The sequence below is a fragment of the Parasteatoda tepidariorum genome, chromosome 3 (genome assembly GCF_043381705.1).
Source record: "Parasteatoda tepidariorum isolate YZ-2023 chromosome 3, CAS_Ptep_4.0, whole genome shotgun sequence".
In the NCBI taxonomy this organism is placed as follows: Eukaryota; Metazoa; Arthropoda; class Arachnida; order Araneae; family Theridiidae; genus Parasteatoda; species Parasteatoda tepidariorum.
Window position 1 is genome coordinate 27,520,853 of NC_092206.1, and position 18,608 is coordinate 27,539,460.

Here is an 18,608-nt window from a genome sequence, read left to right on the forward strand (position 1 = left end):
GCATGCAGGTCGTTGGGCTACCGAAGCGGGGGTGCCATCCCCTCTGCAGAGGATCAAAATTGTGATGGCATGTCTTCGGATCATCCTCAGGGATGTTTCCCAGACCGTCGCCAATAGCCCATTGTGCAGTTCTAGTGCGACGTAAATCAACAACTCAACGCTATGAACGAATTCATTTCCCGATTTTGTCCTTTAAATTCTTATTTCTTTTTTTTGATCTAATTAATATTAATTTGAACTTTGCTTTACATTTTGGTTGCAATATGGTTAGGACATTCTGAATGAATGTGATATATAGATTTTCGTTCATTATCTGGCTGGAGCTAGAGCATAGCCTGAACAAATGTAAGTAACCTGATAACCGATAATTGGAAACCCAAATTCGCGCGAAAATTTCTTATAGTGAAAATACGCCTTATTTTAAATAAATGTGAATCATAGAACTTTACAAAAGCAGAAACAAGTAACTAATAAGTATCAGAAATATAATTGATTGTAATCAATCCCTCAATCATTCATAACCATAACAAACCGAAAAACCGTGGGTGTTTGCTTAAAGAATTTTGTTAATTCCCGGTAATTTATTAAAAATGGCCGCATCTTATACAATGCAATCAGATCGTCCCTCCTCTTTGAATATAGTTTATTCATCTAAGTCTTCAAATATTATGGTATGTCATTGCAAATACGGCGCATTTCATTAATAAGTTTTGAGTTGAATTCACAATTTCTTTTTTTTTTTTTAATTTTGGTATTTGAACTTTATTTTTGTCGTAAATTAATAGAATTCTTAAAATTGAACCTTAAAATCTAAATCTATCTACAGAAATTACTTCTTAGTTATGTCATTGTATTAACAAATTCATAATCTATGCTATTATATAACATTCAAGTTTGTATTTCTATTATACAATTGTCATATCTCTTTAATGTATGTTATAATTTCAGTTACTATTATATTGAATTTATATCCCTTTAAACGATATTACTTGATTTTTTTTTTCTCATTTGAAGCCTTGTTATTCTAGCTAAACTCTAAAACAATTAAACTGCTCTTTTATATATAAATTTTTTCATTAAAAAATCTTAATTTGAAAACTTAAGGGGAAGGAAATTTTATAAATCATTTCACTGATTAGAAAGTAATTTCAAAACTTTTTTGAAAAGTAAATTTTAAAATCAAAAAGTGAACTTTGAACCAAGAGGTTGGAGACACTTGGCCTTTGCTGTAGTTAGGATAAAAATTCCGAAACAGAGATGCATTTTTTTTTACTTAACAATATTTTATAACAGATTATTTAATATCTAACCTATTATTTATGCAACATACACCCTCTTGAGAAATTAATTTAATAATTATTTTAAAACATTATTTTGAGTAATTCAATTTTTTCACACTACATGCCCTTTAATTTCAGCTAATATTAAGAGAAAAAAATTTAAAAAATAAAATGAGTTACTCATACTAGTCATTAGAAATCGCAGGAATCCACATAAGTTACAATAAATCTCTACAATTGAACAGACACTCACTTTTTAAAGAGATTCTACTTTTTTCAAACAAAAATGCCGGTTTTTTTTATATGATCCACCAATGCAATGCTTCGGCATTCTTAATTTTTACTAAAGAATGTTATTCTTTACAATTAAATAGACATGTTTCTGTACTTTTTATGTTGCTTTCGTTTTACAGAAGACCGGAATTCAAAATATTCATGTAAAAAATTGGGCTGAAACATATGAATGTAGACCAGACCTTTTCTTTGCTCCAAAAACAGCAGAAGAAATATCTCAGGTTGGTACATAAAATTTTTAAAGCTATCGTATCTTTGATTAATTAAATATTGTAATTGCTTGGTCGGGATCTTTTCTGTTTTTCTTTTTATAAAATTATAGCTCTTATTCAAATAACAATACATAGCTTCAGAGAATAACATATTTTGTGTCAATACTTGCTCTTGCTCCAAGACTCAAGAAACCCCAACCCATGATTGTTCTAAAACCAAAAAAACGTGAATCACAAATGAAAAGAAATGGACATACTATAGTTTCAGTTCAAATCAGTGTCTAAATACTAAACCAATGATAGAGAATTAAAGGAACAAACTCGTTAACAAAGTGCTTTAACCTCTAGGGGCACAGGAACAAGTTTGAGTAGCATAAAAAAAAAGGAGATCTGAGAAATGTGTGTGAGGGGATTTGGTGCGATCCCAGGCTACAACAGATTAAATTAGATTAGACTTACAAATATTGGGAAATGGTGAGGTATTATAAAGTTCATTAACTAAATTATTAGAATTCTAACAAAAGTTTGGAGTAAAGACACTAAGGAAGGTTCTTGTTTATTAAACCAAAACGTATGTATTTTTTTGAACTTTCATTTGTGCTTTATTATCTTTTATTCTTTTGTTTAAATCTACATATCACAAAGTATATCCTATCTTTTTTGGACGATGACCGTTCATCTGTTGTTGTTTTTTTTTTTTTTGCAGCGCATTTAGTTTGCATCATCTGATCAATCTACTCTGCTATATTGATGTTTAAGTTTGGTTTTATATTTTAACCCAGTTCAGCTATTAGACTACTAAATTCTGCAATTAGTTTTAAACTAATCTTTAATGTAATATAACAGATAATACTAACTTAGCTCTATGCTGCAAATTCAGGACATTTCTTAAATGAAAAATTTATTAACTTTTAAATAAATTTCAATTAATAAACTTTAAAAATCAATCCTTTTCAGTTACTTTTTAATTCTATATGCATTCTATATATATATATATACACACACACACTGAGTGGCCAAATTATTATGACCACCTCAGAGTTTTATGCAAATGAGTTATTGCATCACAGTGTTGCCGCTAGAGGGCAAGATAACCATAACACGGGAATGCTGGACAAGTGAGTCATCAGTTATACTGTGTTGCTTGCTCAGATATGGGAAAGAAAAGTGATTTAACTGAATTTCAACGGGGAATGATTGTGGGTGCGAGATGTGTCGGAACGAGCATCAGCAAAACGGCTGCACTTGTGAAGTGTTCTAGAACAGCAGTTGTTAATGTGTACAAAGAATGGACAATCAAGCAAAAAACCGGATCTCAAGGTCAGACTTGTGGTCATCACAGGGTACTGAATGCTCGATCAGAGAGAAGGCTGGCCAGGGTTGTGCAGCGCAATAGGAGAGCAACATTGCGACGAATTGCAAGTGATCTTAATCAAGGAGCAACTGTGAACGTTCTGTTCGACGCACATTGTGCCGTATAGGGTATGGAAGCAGACGACTGAAGGGGTGGTCATAATAATTTGGCCACTCAGTGTGTATATATATATATATATATATATATATATATGTGTGTATAAAGTTTTTATTTCATTTTTTGGGCATCCTTTTTCTAGATATTAGTGGAAAGAGGGATTTTGCTGGTTTGCTTTAATTCTTGGCTTCTGAAAATTTCTATTTTATAATATTTATTTATTTGCGTTTTATTTTAAGCTTTATATGTATTTTTTTTTTAAATTGAAGACATAATTACAATCAGTATTGTTTAAGTTAAGTCAAAATTAAAAACAATTTTTGTTTTGCTCTGTTTTTTAAAATATTATCTACTTGAATATTACTTGTGTCTCAAACTCCTGTTTAAAATCTGATGATTATATGAGCCATAATTATTCAAGCATAATTAAAAAGTTGATAAAATAAATAAATTTATATTTAATTCAACAAAACCATGAATTAGAGTACATGTAAAACTGAGTTTTTTAAGGGTTTTAATACCATATTTTCCAAATAAAGATCACATTTAACAGGTACAATTGTTAGAAAATAAATTGGAACTACATAAGAAACAAACCTTCAATCAGGCAGAGTTCTCCCTGGAATAAAAAAAGGGCAGGGTGCTTAGTTTCAGAAAAAGGCACTTTGAGTTTTGAAAAGGCTATATATCACTTAACATAGTAAAAATTTATCAAAATGTGTAATATTATGTAATACCTGAATTTTATCCTCAACAATTTTTAAATTACTTATTTCAAAAAGAAATTANAGTTTTGAAAAGGCTATATATCACTTAACATAGTAAAAATTTATCAAAATGTGTAATATTATGTAATACCTGAATTTTATCCTCAACAATTTTTAAATTACTCTCTTATACTATTTTATTTGCATATTTCAAAAAGTAATTCTCTCATTAACAAAATAAGAGAAAAATTTGTAGTTACTAAAAATAATTAAAGGCATGCTAAAAGACAATCCCTGTGTTTTTTATTTATTTATTTATTTTTTTTANAATAAAAAAAAAAAAAAAAAAAAAAAAAGTAAACTGAAAAAAAAATTTTATTAATTGATAAACAACTTGAAAGCTTTTTTTATATTTAAACTGAAAATTATGAGAAATCATAATTAAACCTATGAACACAGATAATTTTACCAATGTGTAATTATTATTTAAACAGTGAATTAGTTGTTTTCCAAAATGGAATATAAATAAATAAGCAGTGTTTTTAAGGGGTGAGGGCTTATATTTATTAAAAAAAGTAAAAAGGGCGCATTTATTGGGATGAAAGGGCAAACAGAGCAGGCCACCCTTCTAAAAACACTTAGGGAGAACACTGAATCAAGCTCGAATTCTAACCACATAACAAAGCGGGATGTAGACTATCGGCTTTTTTTTTTTTTTTNATCTATAATTTTTTTTTTTTTTTTTCATTTTCAGCTATAGTCTCTCATTTCTTTTTCAGCTATAGTTTCAGCTTGTAAAACAATAACTCTGATATAATTTATTCTATAGTCCTGGTAGAGATGCATTAAAAATACTTATTAAACTTACAAGTTCAGATATATTTTCTTTAATACTGTATTTTTAGATTTTGGACGTAGCTAAGCAAGAAGAAAAACGAGTAAAAGTTGTTGGTTGTCGACATTCTCCTTCAGACATAGCTTTTACCAATGGAATTATGATAAGTTTGCAACACATGAATAAAGTTTTAGAGGTAATAGTATTTGATTGATGTTTCTATATTTTACTTTTTCTATTTTTAATACTAACATTGCATTAATATAATAATAATTATTATTATTATTTAAGATTGATAAAAACAGTAAAAGAGTTAAAGTTGAAGCTGGAATCCTTTTGAGAGATTTGAATAAAACTCTTTATTCGAATAATCTTGCATTGTCAGTGTAAGTATAAATCTTGCTTTCTTATAGATTTTTTAACTTAACAAAATTTATTAATAAAAAATTATCGATAAGATGTACAATACGAATTGTATTTGTGTTTCACTTTTTATCTCAATATTTTCTGTATGATATATTTTTATTTGTAAATATTCATTACAAAAGATTAATTAGTATTGTCAATGTAAAAATCTTCTTATTTTCCTTTTAATATTTTGTTTTTAAACTTCTGTTTTGATTACTTGTTTGACCCTTGTTTCAATCTTAACTTGTCCTGTTGCTGTCAGAAATAAGAAATGTTACTAAAATTCAAAATTTTTCATTTTATTTCATATCCAGGGGTGATCCTAGCTTAAAGATTTTAAAAAGGATAACATGTTGAGAATTTTTTGTAGACATTGAAAAATAAAATAGATAATCCAAAATCTTTATATATCAGCATGTTCTTTGTTATTAAAAAACTAAAAATAATTTAATTATTACTTATATTTTTTTCAAGAATTGAATAAATAGAATGTAGTGATTTTATATATGATTTCTTTTTATAATTCCAAACAGAGTATACAAAACTGAACCATGTTATCTACACTTTTGCAGTTAAAGCAAAGGTCCCAAAATGTTATGACTGAAAATTTGATTTTTTGATTTCATCAATTTGGTATTTCCTTTTGAGAATTATGAACTTATATAATTCTCTGTCTTCTGTGAAACTTTTTTTAAAAGATGTTTAATGGAGTTCATGCATAAAATTCATTCATATGTTCTATTAATTATATTGTACTTCCTATATTATTTTCTTATATGTATATTTTAAAATTGTTTACAAAAAATGGGATTTTAAATTTTAAATTTTTTATTTTATTTATTATTATTAAAGAAGAATACAATCACAAAAAATAATAGCTTCTTGAACAATTTTTAATAATTTTTATGAATTAGAATTGATATACTTTCAGTTTAATACATCTCCATCTTAAATTGTTTGCAGCCCTAAGGGATGTTTCCCAGACCGTCGCCAATAGCCCATTGTGCAGCTCTAGTGCGATGTAAATGAACTACAACATAATTGTTGCAGTATATAGTTTTTTTTTTTTTTGCTGAAGCAGTCATTTATGTTAATTTCTCTGCGAATTCACATTTTAAAATGGTGCTCATGTGGGATTATTTTAATTTCTTATTTTGTTGCCATTAATTAAATTCTCTTAAAAATTACTATACACTTTTCCTTTTGTACATAATATTTTATTTACTCTGTTTTTATTCATCTCTATAGACTTGGCTCTGTATCTGACATAACACTTGCTGGTGCAATGTGTGTTGCCACTCATGGGACTGGTTTAGAATATGGTACCATATCATCTTATGTAAGTATTCTATGTGTTCACTTGCAATGTAATGTTTATTATTCGATAATGGTCTTCTTTATTTATAATTTTTTTAAAAAATGAATGGTTCTTTATTTTATTTATCAGTTTAATTATGTATGAGATCTTCCAACACATCCTTAATGCACTAACTACACTTTTTATAGAAATATGGTCGTTCTTCTTTATGACATGTTATATTTAGTCTTTCTGTCATAATATAAATGCTGCTACAAATAACAGTGAACTAAATAGATAACCCATAGGGAATTACAGTAGGGAACCGATTATTCGGAACGATCGGGACCATCGCTATTCCGGATAACTTATTTTTCCGGTTTTCTGAATCGATACAAAAAGCCGTTTTTTTTTATTGTTGAACCCAGCTAAAAAAAAAAATAGTTGGAAATAATCTTAAAAAGAAAAAAAAACGATGAAGTAATACACTAATGATTATTTCCAAAATGATGGTAAGGTAAACATCTTTCAAAAAAGAAAGAAAAATCCTAAAATCTTATGAGGAAAAAAAAAATTTTTTTTTAATGGAGGGAAAATTTATCGAATTTCGTTCCGGTTTTCTGATTTCCGGATAACGGGTTCTGTACTGTATTTAAAAATGGGACATAATATACAATATAGTTCTGAACCTGTGATATGTTAAAAATCTTTACACAAAGCCAGGTTACATCTCTATTCAGCCTAGAATCTGTAGGAAGATTTTATGTTCTCCCTAACTAAAAATGCAAATTTTTACTCAATATCTATATTTTTCTTTTATTTATAATTAAAAGAATAATACTTATTACCATTATGTTTATTTTTTGTCTTAAATAATAATTATTCAAAATATTTTAACGAATTTAATTAAAGAAAGATTCACACTTTAGCTTGTTTCCAGATCCTGCTTGGGCTGTAATTGTTCTTTTATTTCACTGAGGGTTTTCCTTTTACTTTTAAATTGAAAAGAAAATCCAAAAAGGAGTCATTACTGCAACAAACTTTTACAGTACATTCTGGTTTAACTATCAAACTTGGTTATAATTGATCTAGGGTTATCGTGATTTTAATTATTTATTTTTTCATAAGAACTGATTAAAAACACTTGATTTTTTTTTTAAAAAAATCTTTCATATATGTCAAAAATAATTTCATAGTGTTCCTGATACATGTATTTTTGAGTTTGCAATTTTTTTTTCATAATTAGTATCATTAAAGTCTGATTTAAGTGACAGTGAAGGTTTATCTTTAAAATATGTCAATTTATAAGAGATTAATGCTCAAAATAGAAAAAAAGTCTAAATATAGATTCAAATTTAGCGAAACTCTTAAATTATAATTTAGGATTAGTTGTATGTACATTGATTGCTATTTTTCTATTAATAAATATGCTTCAATTATATCCATTTAGCTCGTTATTATGTTATGTTTTTTAATTACCTACGTGTTTATGTTAATAGAAACACATAGTTAAATAAAAATTTATTTATTTTTTTAGTATTTTCTGATTTATATTTATTATTTTTATTTAAGATCTAATTGACAAATTGGCTTTTTATCTTTAGAACTCATTACAATTTTAAGCTTAAATAAAAATGCCAATGATTTCATTTATCCAGTGATTAATTATGATTAAATAATAATATTAACCATTTTAGTGTGAAGTGCATTTCAGTTGTAGTACTGTTGTTAAATGATTTTAAGATTATTAATGTGTTTTAAAAGTGTTTTGGTTGGCGTATAGATATATAAGATAAAAACACAAAGAAAACAAGGAAGGAAACAACAAAAAAAAAATTAAAGAAAAAAAAATTTCAAATTAGAAAATTTTTTACGATGAAGCGATGTAATCTCGTCGTCATCTTACACAATTATGTATCTGCAAAAATTTTGTTTTATTTTGTATTTTTTCTTTGAACTTTTAGAATATTTTTACTTGATGAAATTCTCAATAAGAATTAGTCTCTCTATTTTTTTATTTATTTATATTCTTGGTACTCCTCACGCTATATTGATAAATTTTATTTCTTCGATGTTAATACCATATAAGAATGCACTATTTTTCGAATATAATGGTGTAGCTGATGATGGATAGCTCTGCTTTTTCCTTTGCTAAATTTTATAATTTTTGATAATTTCTCTCCTTTTGTTTAAAATTTTTTCTTGTTGTTTTTGTGTTTTTATGTACTTGTAGCTTATGTACAGTTTGTAAAACTTATATTACACTATTATTATTATTATTATTATNTATATATATATATTGTTTTACTGTTGTTATGATTAACAGGTCACAGAATTGGAAATGATGCTGGCAGATGGTTCTGTAAACACATATTCAAGTGTAAGAGATGGAGATATTTTTCAGGCAGCTCTGTGCAGTCTTGGGTCACTAGGAATTATTTTGACTGTCACTATACAATGTGAAGAAGCTTTTAATTTACAAATGAGGCAATATGGTCTAAGTTTAAAAGATGTATGTTGAATATTAATCTTTTAACTGTAGAGTTTAATTGCTTAAATCAACTCGCAATTTGTTTCAAAATACTGTTTAATTACATAAATTGTAATTAATATTTATTATTCGAAAAATATAAGATGTTTTGAACAAATTCTATTTGAGTATATTTTATACGAAGAAAATAATGTTGCACTTTTAAAAAAATCTATCTGTCTAAAAGTCGTTTATAACACTTCTTGTTGCATTCTTATTTATGTTTTTACTTAATTATTTTCAGTAATTTTAATCTTGATCCAAGTTAGTATAAAATAATTTAAGTGCTAACAAGTTTATAAGCTTATTAGCTCTTGCAAAAAGAAAAAAAAATCAGTAGAGAATTATGAACCAATAAAAATCCAAGGAAAATATAAAATAAAATAAGTAAGAATTTGATGCAAATATGAATATTTCATAATTACAATTGTATCATATTTTATCGAAATCAAACATACTATTTAATTTGATCATCTAAAATGTATATTTATTTTTATTACAGCCATCAATTGTGTAACAACAATAAACACACATAAATTGATAATGAATAGCATTTTATTTTCTACAAAAAAGGTTTTTATGATTTCCTTCAGTGTTTGATGTTTTTTATTTGTTAAGTTGAATTTTTTAGAATTATCTTGATTCATAAAATATTTTTTTACATAGGGATTGATTAATATTCCTTAATTTTTTTTCTTCCACTCAATAAGTTGTTAACAGTTTAAGTATTTAAACAGTATTAATATAAATATTTGAAGCATAAACTTTAAATAGTAAAAGAAAAGTTGTTGTTTTAAGTATGCATATTTTTACGTTTAAAGCATTTATATATTACTTTTATTTATTTTTTCAAATTTAAAAATGAAAAGCATAAATGAATTCAATGTGATCAAGTATGCCAAACACTTTTCCTCTGCTACATTTGTGCTTATTTTCCATAGCTGGGATAGCAAAGAGTAATAAACAGCAGTGTGCCTTATTATCGAACCAAGAATTGAATAATTCTAGAAATTTATTTTTAAGTAATACTTTTTCATAAAAATTTGTTTTCATATATGATTTTTTATTACAAAGTGTGGCTAATAATTTCCAAGACTGATCCAAATACACCTAAAAATATTGCATACCTGTTTAATATGTTTGAAAGAAATCCATTTGTCGTAACACTCATAATTCTTCGCTACTTTGATACAAAAATTTCAGAAGTCCTGAAGTCCTTTTTTGAAATACTCATAATTTCTGACATCCTTCATGCCTTTGACATCTGTATAACTTTTTCTTTTAGTAAATTATTTAGTTAAAGAAACAAAAAATCTTTAAGAGAATTATTCATCATAACAACCTACAAAACTAAAAAATATGCTAAAAGAGCAAGATTTAAGGATGTTGAAGTCATCAAGAAAATCCCAACATCGGGATTGAAGAGCATTAAAATGGTTATTTCTGAAGCTTATACATCTAATAATAGAAGTACATTACAGACGTTGGTGGTTACTTGGAAACATATTGAATGGATGTGTAATTCTCATTATATTTTTAAGAGTAATTAAATTGGACCTGGAAGTAAATATTTGCACCTCATAATATAGTGCCGTGAATTTTATATGTTAATTTTTAGTTAAATGGTTATTTTTGCAGGTTATTGAAAACCTAGAGGTACATCTCAATGGTTCCGATCATTGCCGATTTATGTGGTTTCCATACACAGATAGTGTTGTCATGTCTCATGCAACTCGTACAGAATTAGTAAGTCCATTTTAGATTTGTTCTAATATTGATAGTGATTTATATTGATAGAGAAATCACTGCCTTGAAATCCTTTTCAATCTTAATATCTTTTAATTTTTTTAATTTTCTTGTTCAAGTACGGTGGAAGAAAAGATACTTCCATACATCATGTTCTGTAGTTTTTCTACTTTGATAAGTTTTTTTTTTTATTAGATTCATCATTCCTTAATTTTGTATATTTTTATATATGTTATATTTTTTAAATCTATAATTGAATTTTCTTTAAAATCTTTATTTTCAAGTAAATAAAATGCTCTTATAAATGTTACTAGTTTTTGGATGTATTTATGAATGAAATAAATATTTTGTTCATGCTTATGCCAAAAATAAATATTTATCACATTTCTTTATGAATTAATGCAGATACTGGTAAACCTTATATAGGTTCTCCTAAAAATAATAAAGCAGTGGAGAGCCCTTTATGCTGAGGTCAGTTAATCGGACTGTCCGGGACCAGATAAATTAAATACCATGCATATCTTGTTTTTCCTTGTCTTTTTTTGTTTTCTTCATTAAAATTTACTTATCTTTAGATTCTCTGAAAAACAGTCTAAAAAAGGACAAGAAAATGCCTTTTTTTTTTCCTTTGTGTCTTTGGAAAATAAAACTCACTCCATTCTATGGAGATCAAGTTAGTGATTGTATTTGGTTAAGGGTTGGGGTAATAACAAAAATAAGAGTGCTTACTTTGTTCAGTTCAATGTCTAAAATGTTAATAATGGTATCTTTTATTTGTGCAACTAACTTCATTACATTATATTTAAATTAGTTTCGCTTTCTCAATCAAGATTCCAAATTTAAATTTTATAAATTCCTGTAAATTTGCTTTAATAAATTTGATTACATTTTCAAACTCCTAATGCCATGAAAATCTAAGAAATTGTTGATCAACAAGTTAAATATAGTAAATATCCTGTTAATGAATTCAACTGTTTATCGAAATTAAAACCATCAGGTATAGTTGGGATCACATTAAATAGCAGACACATTTATTGCTAGTATTGGCATATCACTGCAATTGAGATTCTGCAACTTAAAGTTAACATTTAGTATTTCTTGTTTAAATTGTTATTTTTATACATAATGCAACTTAATTTCTAGAATATAAATCATATGATTAAATTTTAATTTTAGCCAGCCTTGAAAGTAACATGGATAAGCAAGATATGGAATATGATATTTGATTATGGTGTTGGTTATCACCTTTTAGAATTTTGTTATTATATAAGGTAAGTAGCAAATATAAATGCAACTTAAACTTTATCTTTTTATGCGTTTTCATGTGTTAAATATTAATGATTTTTTTAGTTCTCAAAATCATCTATCAAAGAAATACAAGGATACTTAAAATATTTAAATGAAATTTAGTTAATATATCACACATATCATAGTTTAAGCAATTTTAATCATTTCTTGAATTAAAGTATTTCTATCATTTGACTGACGTAATAAAACCTAGTGTTTTTAGTTTCTTTTTCATTAATCCAGTATACTAAATAATTTATTTTACAATCCTTAATTCTTAACATTTGATTGTTATGTATTGAAGAACGATTTAATTTTTAGTATCATTGTTTATGTGTTGCAGATACTCAGTTATTAGTTTTAAATAGTAAATAGAGTTAAGAAAGTATTGCTAAACTTTTACAACAAAATATTACTGAATATCTTTTAATATAATAAATTTTCTTCAATGTGACAAAAAAAATATATATTACCTATGCTTTTGGGTCTATGATGCCTTCCAATCATATTATGTGTGCGATTTTGTTGTTCATTTACTAGATACAGTTTATAGCGCCATCAAAAAATTTGTTGTTCGATTTGCTAAATATAGTGTGACCAAGTATAATGCGCCTTATTGAGATTCTAATTTCGGAGAGGCAACGTAACAGAAAAGGTTTGAGAAACTGTGGTAAAACATCTGAAATCTTTGACAGCTGTCTTTTAAAATATCTTAAATTTTGAAGTAGAAAATTTTCTTATGAAATAGTGGAATAAGCTTGTCCTTGATGAAATGCATCAGTGCATATTACTGATTATACACTGAATCATTGTTTCTAAATCATTCTAATGTATTAATACAAAACTTCTTTTATAAGAAACTAATATTTATATAAACACATGATTTTTAATACAAAATTCTTAATTCGCTAACATTTTTTTCCAGCACGTTTATGCCTCATATAGTACCATACATAAATAGATTCTTTTACTACACAGTTTTCTCTGTTTACACTAGAAAAATTGATAGAAGTTATAATGTGTTCAACTTTGAATGTCTCTTTAAGCAGTATGTTAATGAATGGGCTATTCCTATGTAAGTATATTTTGTTTCTCATTCCTTCCACTGGAAATATTCAAATCAATTATTTCTTATATTATATTAACTATGTCATTCAGGGTGTTCTAATAAGACAAAAATTTACTTCAGAAAAACAGTTAAAAGTTTGAAAAATAAATTTTACACTAAATTCATGTGAAAATGCATAACCTTTTCCTCCCAAAATTTTTCGTTTTAGTTCAAAATCTTTTTAACAGATGATGCTGCAGATAGTGGACATGTAAATTTAAGATAAATTATTGAAATCCTAATCATAATTTTACAAGAGAAAAAAATATAAGAACAAAAATTTATATTTTCAGAAAAAGAATTTAATACATCACATCATGCTACATTAATACATGTGAATGATCGTGATGGTGGTTTTGAAAATATTGCAATGCAATTACTCTTCATTCATTAAAAAAAAATATTGCGTGAATTTTCAATTCATTTTTTTAAACTTTCATGCTTACTATCTGCAACACCATCTACTTAAAAAAAAATTGAGAAAAACCAGAAATTCTTGAAGGAAATATGTATCCAGTTGCATGAATTTTCTGCAATTTTTTTCAAAACATTAAACACATTTTTGTTAATTTTTAAAATTTTGTCATTCAAATTTAGGACACTGTATAAATTGATTACAGTGTTTATTACTCATAGGATATTGAAATTAAACATAATTTTTAATATATAATCCTAATGTTGCTCAATATTGTCCTGTAGCTTTAATTCATACAATTGTCAGAACAGAATAGTTTTTGTGTGTGCTTAAAAAATTATTTCTTCAATATAATTCCATAAATCTTTATATAAATCAAATTTAAGTTTCAAATTATTTGTAGATTATTTTTTAGTTTGTTAAATTATTCTCCCTCAAATTCAAAATTTAAAAAAAAAATCAATTATAATTATGTCTCAATTGTTTAGAATATAAATATATAAAACCTACAAAATTTGATCTCAGCTTAACAATATAAATTAAAAGCATTTCTTTTTGCCCCATAATAATTTTTAAAAATCTCAAAAATGTAGTCTTGTAATGTCAACTTCTTGCATGCATGCTCTGGAGCAATGTTCCCCAATGTCCATGGATCAAATGGTACTGGGCCTCCCATTTCATTGAAACTGAATTTAAATTCCTAGGTTTATACCCTAAATTGAAAATATCTGTGTTCCATTAAAATTTTATTTATTTAAAAAAAAAAGGGGCCTCCGAAGATAGTGACATAAATTTTTTAAGATTTGGAATGTATCATTGTCTCCGATTACCCCCAGATGGAACCGTCTCATTGCAAAGAAACAAGCTCAGGGTTCTCGCTGATTTAACGTTCTAGTAAGCTAAAATGTTAAATCATTTTATATTTATTTTTTGGTGTAACTGTATTTTATTTGGAAGGCATGTTTAAATACAATTAAATTAAAATTAATAAATCAAAATAATCTAAAATGTAAACAATCAACGTCGTCGTCCCCCCAAGCGAACCACGGTAAAATTATCAAACGTTGACAGGTCCGTGGTGATAAAAAGGTTGACGAACATTGCTCTGGAGCACTGTTTTGGAACATGAAATTAAATATTCAATAATACTCAAAATAATGCTACTAATCTTCAGGAATTATGACTAGAATCATCTTAATATACATTTATGTAAAATCAGAGTTGGCAAGGTTTAGGTCATAATGGATTAATCCATGGTTCAAACCGTCCTGTCCAAAACTGTTTTAAACTGTCCAAAACACTTTTATTCAATATATGTCACAATTTTAAATAAAAATATTGTGAAAAATATAAGGTTAATTTTTGAACAAGAAACAAAATGAAGACAAGTTTTTGTCTTATTAAAAAAGTTTATTATTATTTTTAACCTTGCATTATTTATCCTTATCCAAAAAAATAATTTATCAGTATTAAAAGCATATTTATTCCAGTTTTTTGTTGTTCAATGAAATGTGGAGCTTCAAAAGTTATAAATCTTTTTCCTGTTATATTATTTTCTATTAATAAGTTAAAGCAAATTTTATAAAAAGTATCAAATATTTATTAATCTATGTAATTATTATGTGTACAATGGTTACACATATAGAATTTTGACCTTTTACCAATGTTTAAGGTTTTGGACACTTTAAGACAGTTTTAGTCGTTTTAGGGCAGTTTAAGACTGTAAAACCCATGTGTCCTGTCCAAAACCCCAACCCTGTGTAAAATTCTACAAAACATTTTTGATCTTAGTTTTATGTTAATTTACTTTCATTACATCTGGAATTATACTTAATAATTCCTTTCAAGCTTATTTAATAACCATAAATTTGTATTAAATAATTTCAGTGAAAAAACTGGCGCTGTTCTATGGGAACTTAGAGAGTGGATTGAGACTACCCCAGAAGTATATGTTCATTTCCCAATAGAAGTTAGATTTTGCAAAGCAGACAACATTTTCCTTAGTCCAGCTCATGGAAGAAATACATGTTATATTAATATTTTAATGTACAGGTTAGTTTTTGTTTACTTTTTATCAAGGAAACATTTCTGCATGTATGTGTTTATATATATACACACAAAAAAATCGAGGATATAAATATATCCTCGATTATTTTTTTTTTTTTTTGTCTAGTCAATTACCAAAATATTTTAATCTAAGTAAAAGTATTTAATTATATTTTTATTATTTCCTTAATCTGGTCAACCCCATCTTTTTTAGTAGCATTATTTTTAAAGTTTCTTGCACAATATTTTAATTATAATTGTTATAATAAACCCCAAATGCCTATGCAGCACTTTTCTATTTAATGTTACAAAAAGATATTCAAAAAACTTCAAGAAACAACAAGTTGTAATAAATTTGCTATAATAAAGAAAAAAATATTTGCTAATAATGGTGGGATATTAATGATGAAACGAAACATTGCTGTAAACCTATCACAGTTCGCGAATATTTATTTTTATGTATTAGATGTTAAGGAATCTCTTTATAGGATTTCATTTCCACATAGTTGTGAAGGTTTTTGAATAGAAGATATTAATTATTATTCATTTATAGAGAAAAGGATTAAATTAATTTTTTAAATGATAAGAAATATTTAATACCTATTTTGGCATCATAAAAATGTTCTTAATTGAAAATGCTTGTTATTAATACTTGTTAATATTAAAACGTGTTTTTGTATTTACTTACATTAGGCCATATGGGAAAGATGTACCTTATGAAAAATATTGGGCAGCATATGAAAAGATAATGATGGAAGCTGATGGCAGGCCTCATTGGGCTAAGGTAAGTGTTACAATTTATTTCATAATTTAAAATTTTTAGTATTTTAATTAAGTATAATGGGAAGTTGTTTGAAATCTATTTTTTGTTTAATTTGATTGTTTAGAAAGATAGAATAAAAATGTTTTTTCCAACTAATTCTATATAAAAATCAGTCATTTTTATTGTATTAAGAATGAGAATTTTTATGTAAAATTTTAAAAAAAGTTGAGCTTTTTTTTTGACATAAAAGCTAACAAATATTACATAGTTAATTATCTAATAAGTGAGTGTTGTTTTATTATTAAAAATTTATCTCTTTACAGAATGATTTGGATTTTTCATTCTTTAACGTGCTTTAGAAATTCGCCAAAATAACAAATTTTAAGGGAAATGTTTTCTTAAGTCTTAAAATAACCTTCTTATAATTAAAAATGCGTTATAAAAAATAAAGTAATATCCTCTGAAAATTTGTGATTGGGTTATTACAGCTTGATCTCAGCATAAAAAAATTATTTCAATTCATGTAAGCGTAATTTTTATTTAAGCTTAAATAACTCTAATATATTTCTGAATATTTTTCTATGTAGAAAAAAAATAGATTATCGCAAAATGTGAATATATATATATACCAATACACACAAAAAGTTGTGCCTGCTTATTTTTAATTTATGTTTTACTTGTTCTAGCGCACTGTAATTTAGGGTTAGAACTTATACTTACACAGATTTGAAATTTCAATTTTAAACCAGTAGAAAATCATACCATTATCATACAGATGTAGTAAATTGAGAACAATCGACCTATTTTTGTGTCTTTCTTTTACTTATTGCTTTATATTTCTCTATTTCATTAGGCACATTCAGTGACAGCTGATAAATTTAGACTGATGTATCCCTACTTTGGAAAATGGTGCTCAATACGACAAAAGTTGGATCCAACAAATATGTTTTTTAATTCTTACATGGCAAGGATTTTTTCTCATAGTAGACTATGATTAGGACACTAATTTTTATTGTAATTAAATTTCATAAACTGTAAATTAGTCATAAGTTAATTTTCATTACACAAATTGAAGAAATTTAATAAATTAGACTATTGTTTCTATTTAAAAACGCTTTTCATTTCATTATTATACAATTCAAGTCTAAAAACTGGAGGGTGAGCCTTGAAAAAGACGTTGAGTTTCAAATATTTGAAGGTGAGTATTGCTTGTAAAAAGCTCAACGCTATCCATGCTAATGTGTCAATTTAAAATAGAATGCGAGTTTTGACTTATCCCAGGAGAAAATCATTTTTAATGTGGATTGTGCATTTTCATCAATGGAAAATACTGTATTTAAACTAAAGTATTCTCGCAACAGCCCATTGTGAGTCATGGATAAAGTTCCACAATTTTGTGACCAAGAACGCAATTATGGCAATGTGGACAGCACTACACACAGGCCACTTTTATTTACCAGACAAGCAGAGCAGGCCTCAAACCGCCTCTGGGGATCGCAGTTCTTCAAAATTATAGTTCAGTACCTTAAACGCATATCCATTGCGGCTCAAATGCTATATTTAAGGATTTGAGTTTTATTATTTCTTATTAAATTTTTGGAAAAACAAGTTCAGTCATTGTAAGTTTTTTTCATCAAATACGAGAAATATTACAATTTATACAAAACTTGTGATATATATGTGCATTTTACCACAAATTAGCTTTCTGTCTCTGCTTATTAGTATTATTAAAAGAACACAAGACAATAATAAAGTTTGAAATTGTTTTTATCACATAGATGTAAATGTATTGTGTAGTAAGAAAGCAAAATTTTCTCAATGAAAATTTATTTTAATGAAAACATATGGAAATATATATATATGTACCATTTGCCTTAACAAAATGGGGGGAAAAAACTATATATACAATGAAATAAAATCATTTTAAAAATAGTGAACAAATTATTAGAATTAAAAAGCTAATAAAATTTAGAAAAATAAAAAGGAAAAAAATCAGTCTTATACAATTTTAATGAATAAAAACAATATTTGAGCATTATACATAAATCTATGACTTCTAAAGAATATCATTACTAATAAAATTAAAAACTTGCATTTTGTCAACTGCTAAAAAAAAAGTCTCTAGCTTTCAACTTAAAGGTAAATAGGATACTGGTTTAAAAAAAAGTAGACCATAAATATGAATACATAAAATTTATCCTAGTTTGAT

The 18,608-nt window shown here is 26.3% G+C and overlaps 1 protein-coding gene across 1 annotated transcript; it reads left to right on the top strand.

The window, feature by feature from the left end:
- The first annotated feature begins 484 nt into the window (after positions 1-484).
- On the top strand, positions 485-17,511 carry LOC107443895 (L-gulonolactone oxidase). Its single transcript, XM_016057909.2, has 12 exons — positions 485-671; positions 1,694-1,795; positions 4,870-4,995; positions 5,091-5,185; positions 6,456-6,546; positions 8,831-9,016; positions 10,673-10,780; positions 11,957-12,051; positions 12,993-13,142; positions 15,478-15,642; positions 16,330-16,420; positions 17,253-17,511. Exons 1-12 carry the CDS (start codon positions 591-593, stop codon positions 17,391-17,393), a joined length of 1,431 nt encoding a protein of 476 aa, XP_015913395.1. The 5' UTR covers positions 485-590; the 3' UTR covers positions 17,394-17,511.
- Positions 17,512-18,608: the final 1,097 nt, after the last annotated feature.

Bases quoted from the DNA above. Each gene is read 5' to 3' on its own strand.
- LOC107443895 (XM_016057909.2), top strand. From the start codon at position 591: ATGGCCGCATCTTATACAATGCAATCAGATCGTCCCTCCTCTTTGAAT. The intron at 15,643-16,329 runs GTTAGTTTTTGT...TACTTACATTAG, and splicing joins ATTAATATTTTAATGTACAG to GCCATATGGGAAAGATGTAC. The intron at 16,421-17,252 runs GTAAGTGTTACA...CTATTTCATTAG, and splicing joins GCAGGCCTCATTGGGCTAAG to GCACATTCAGTGACAGCTGA.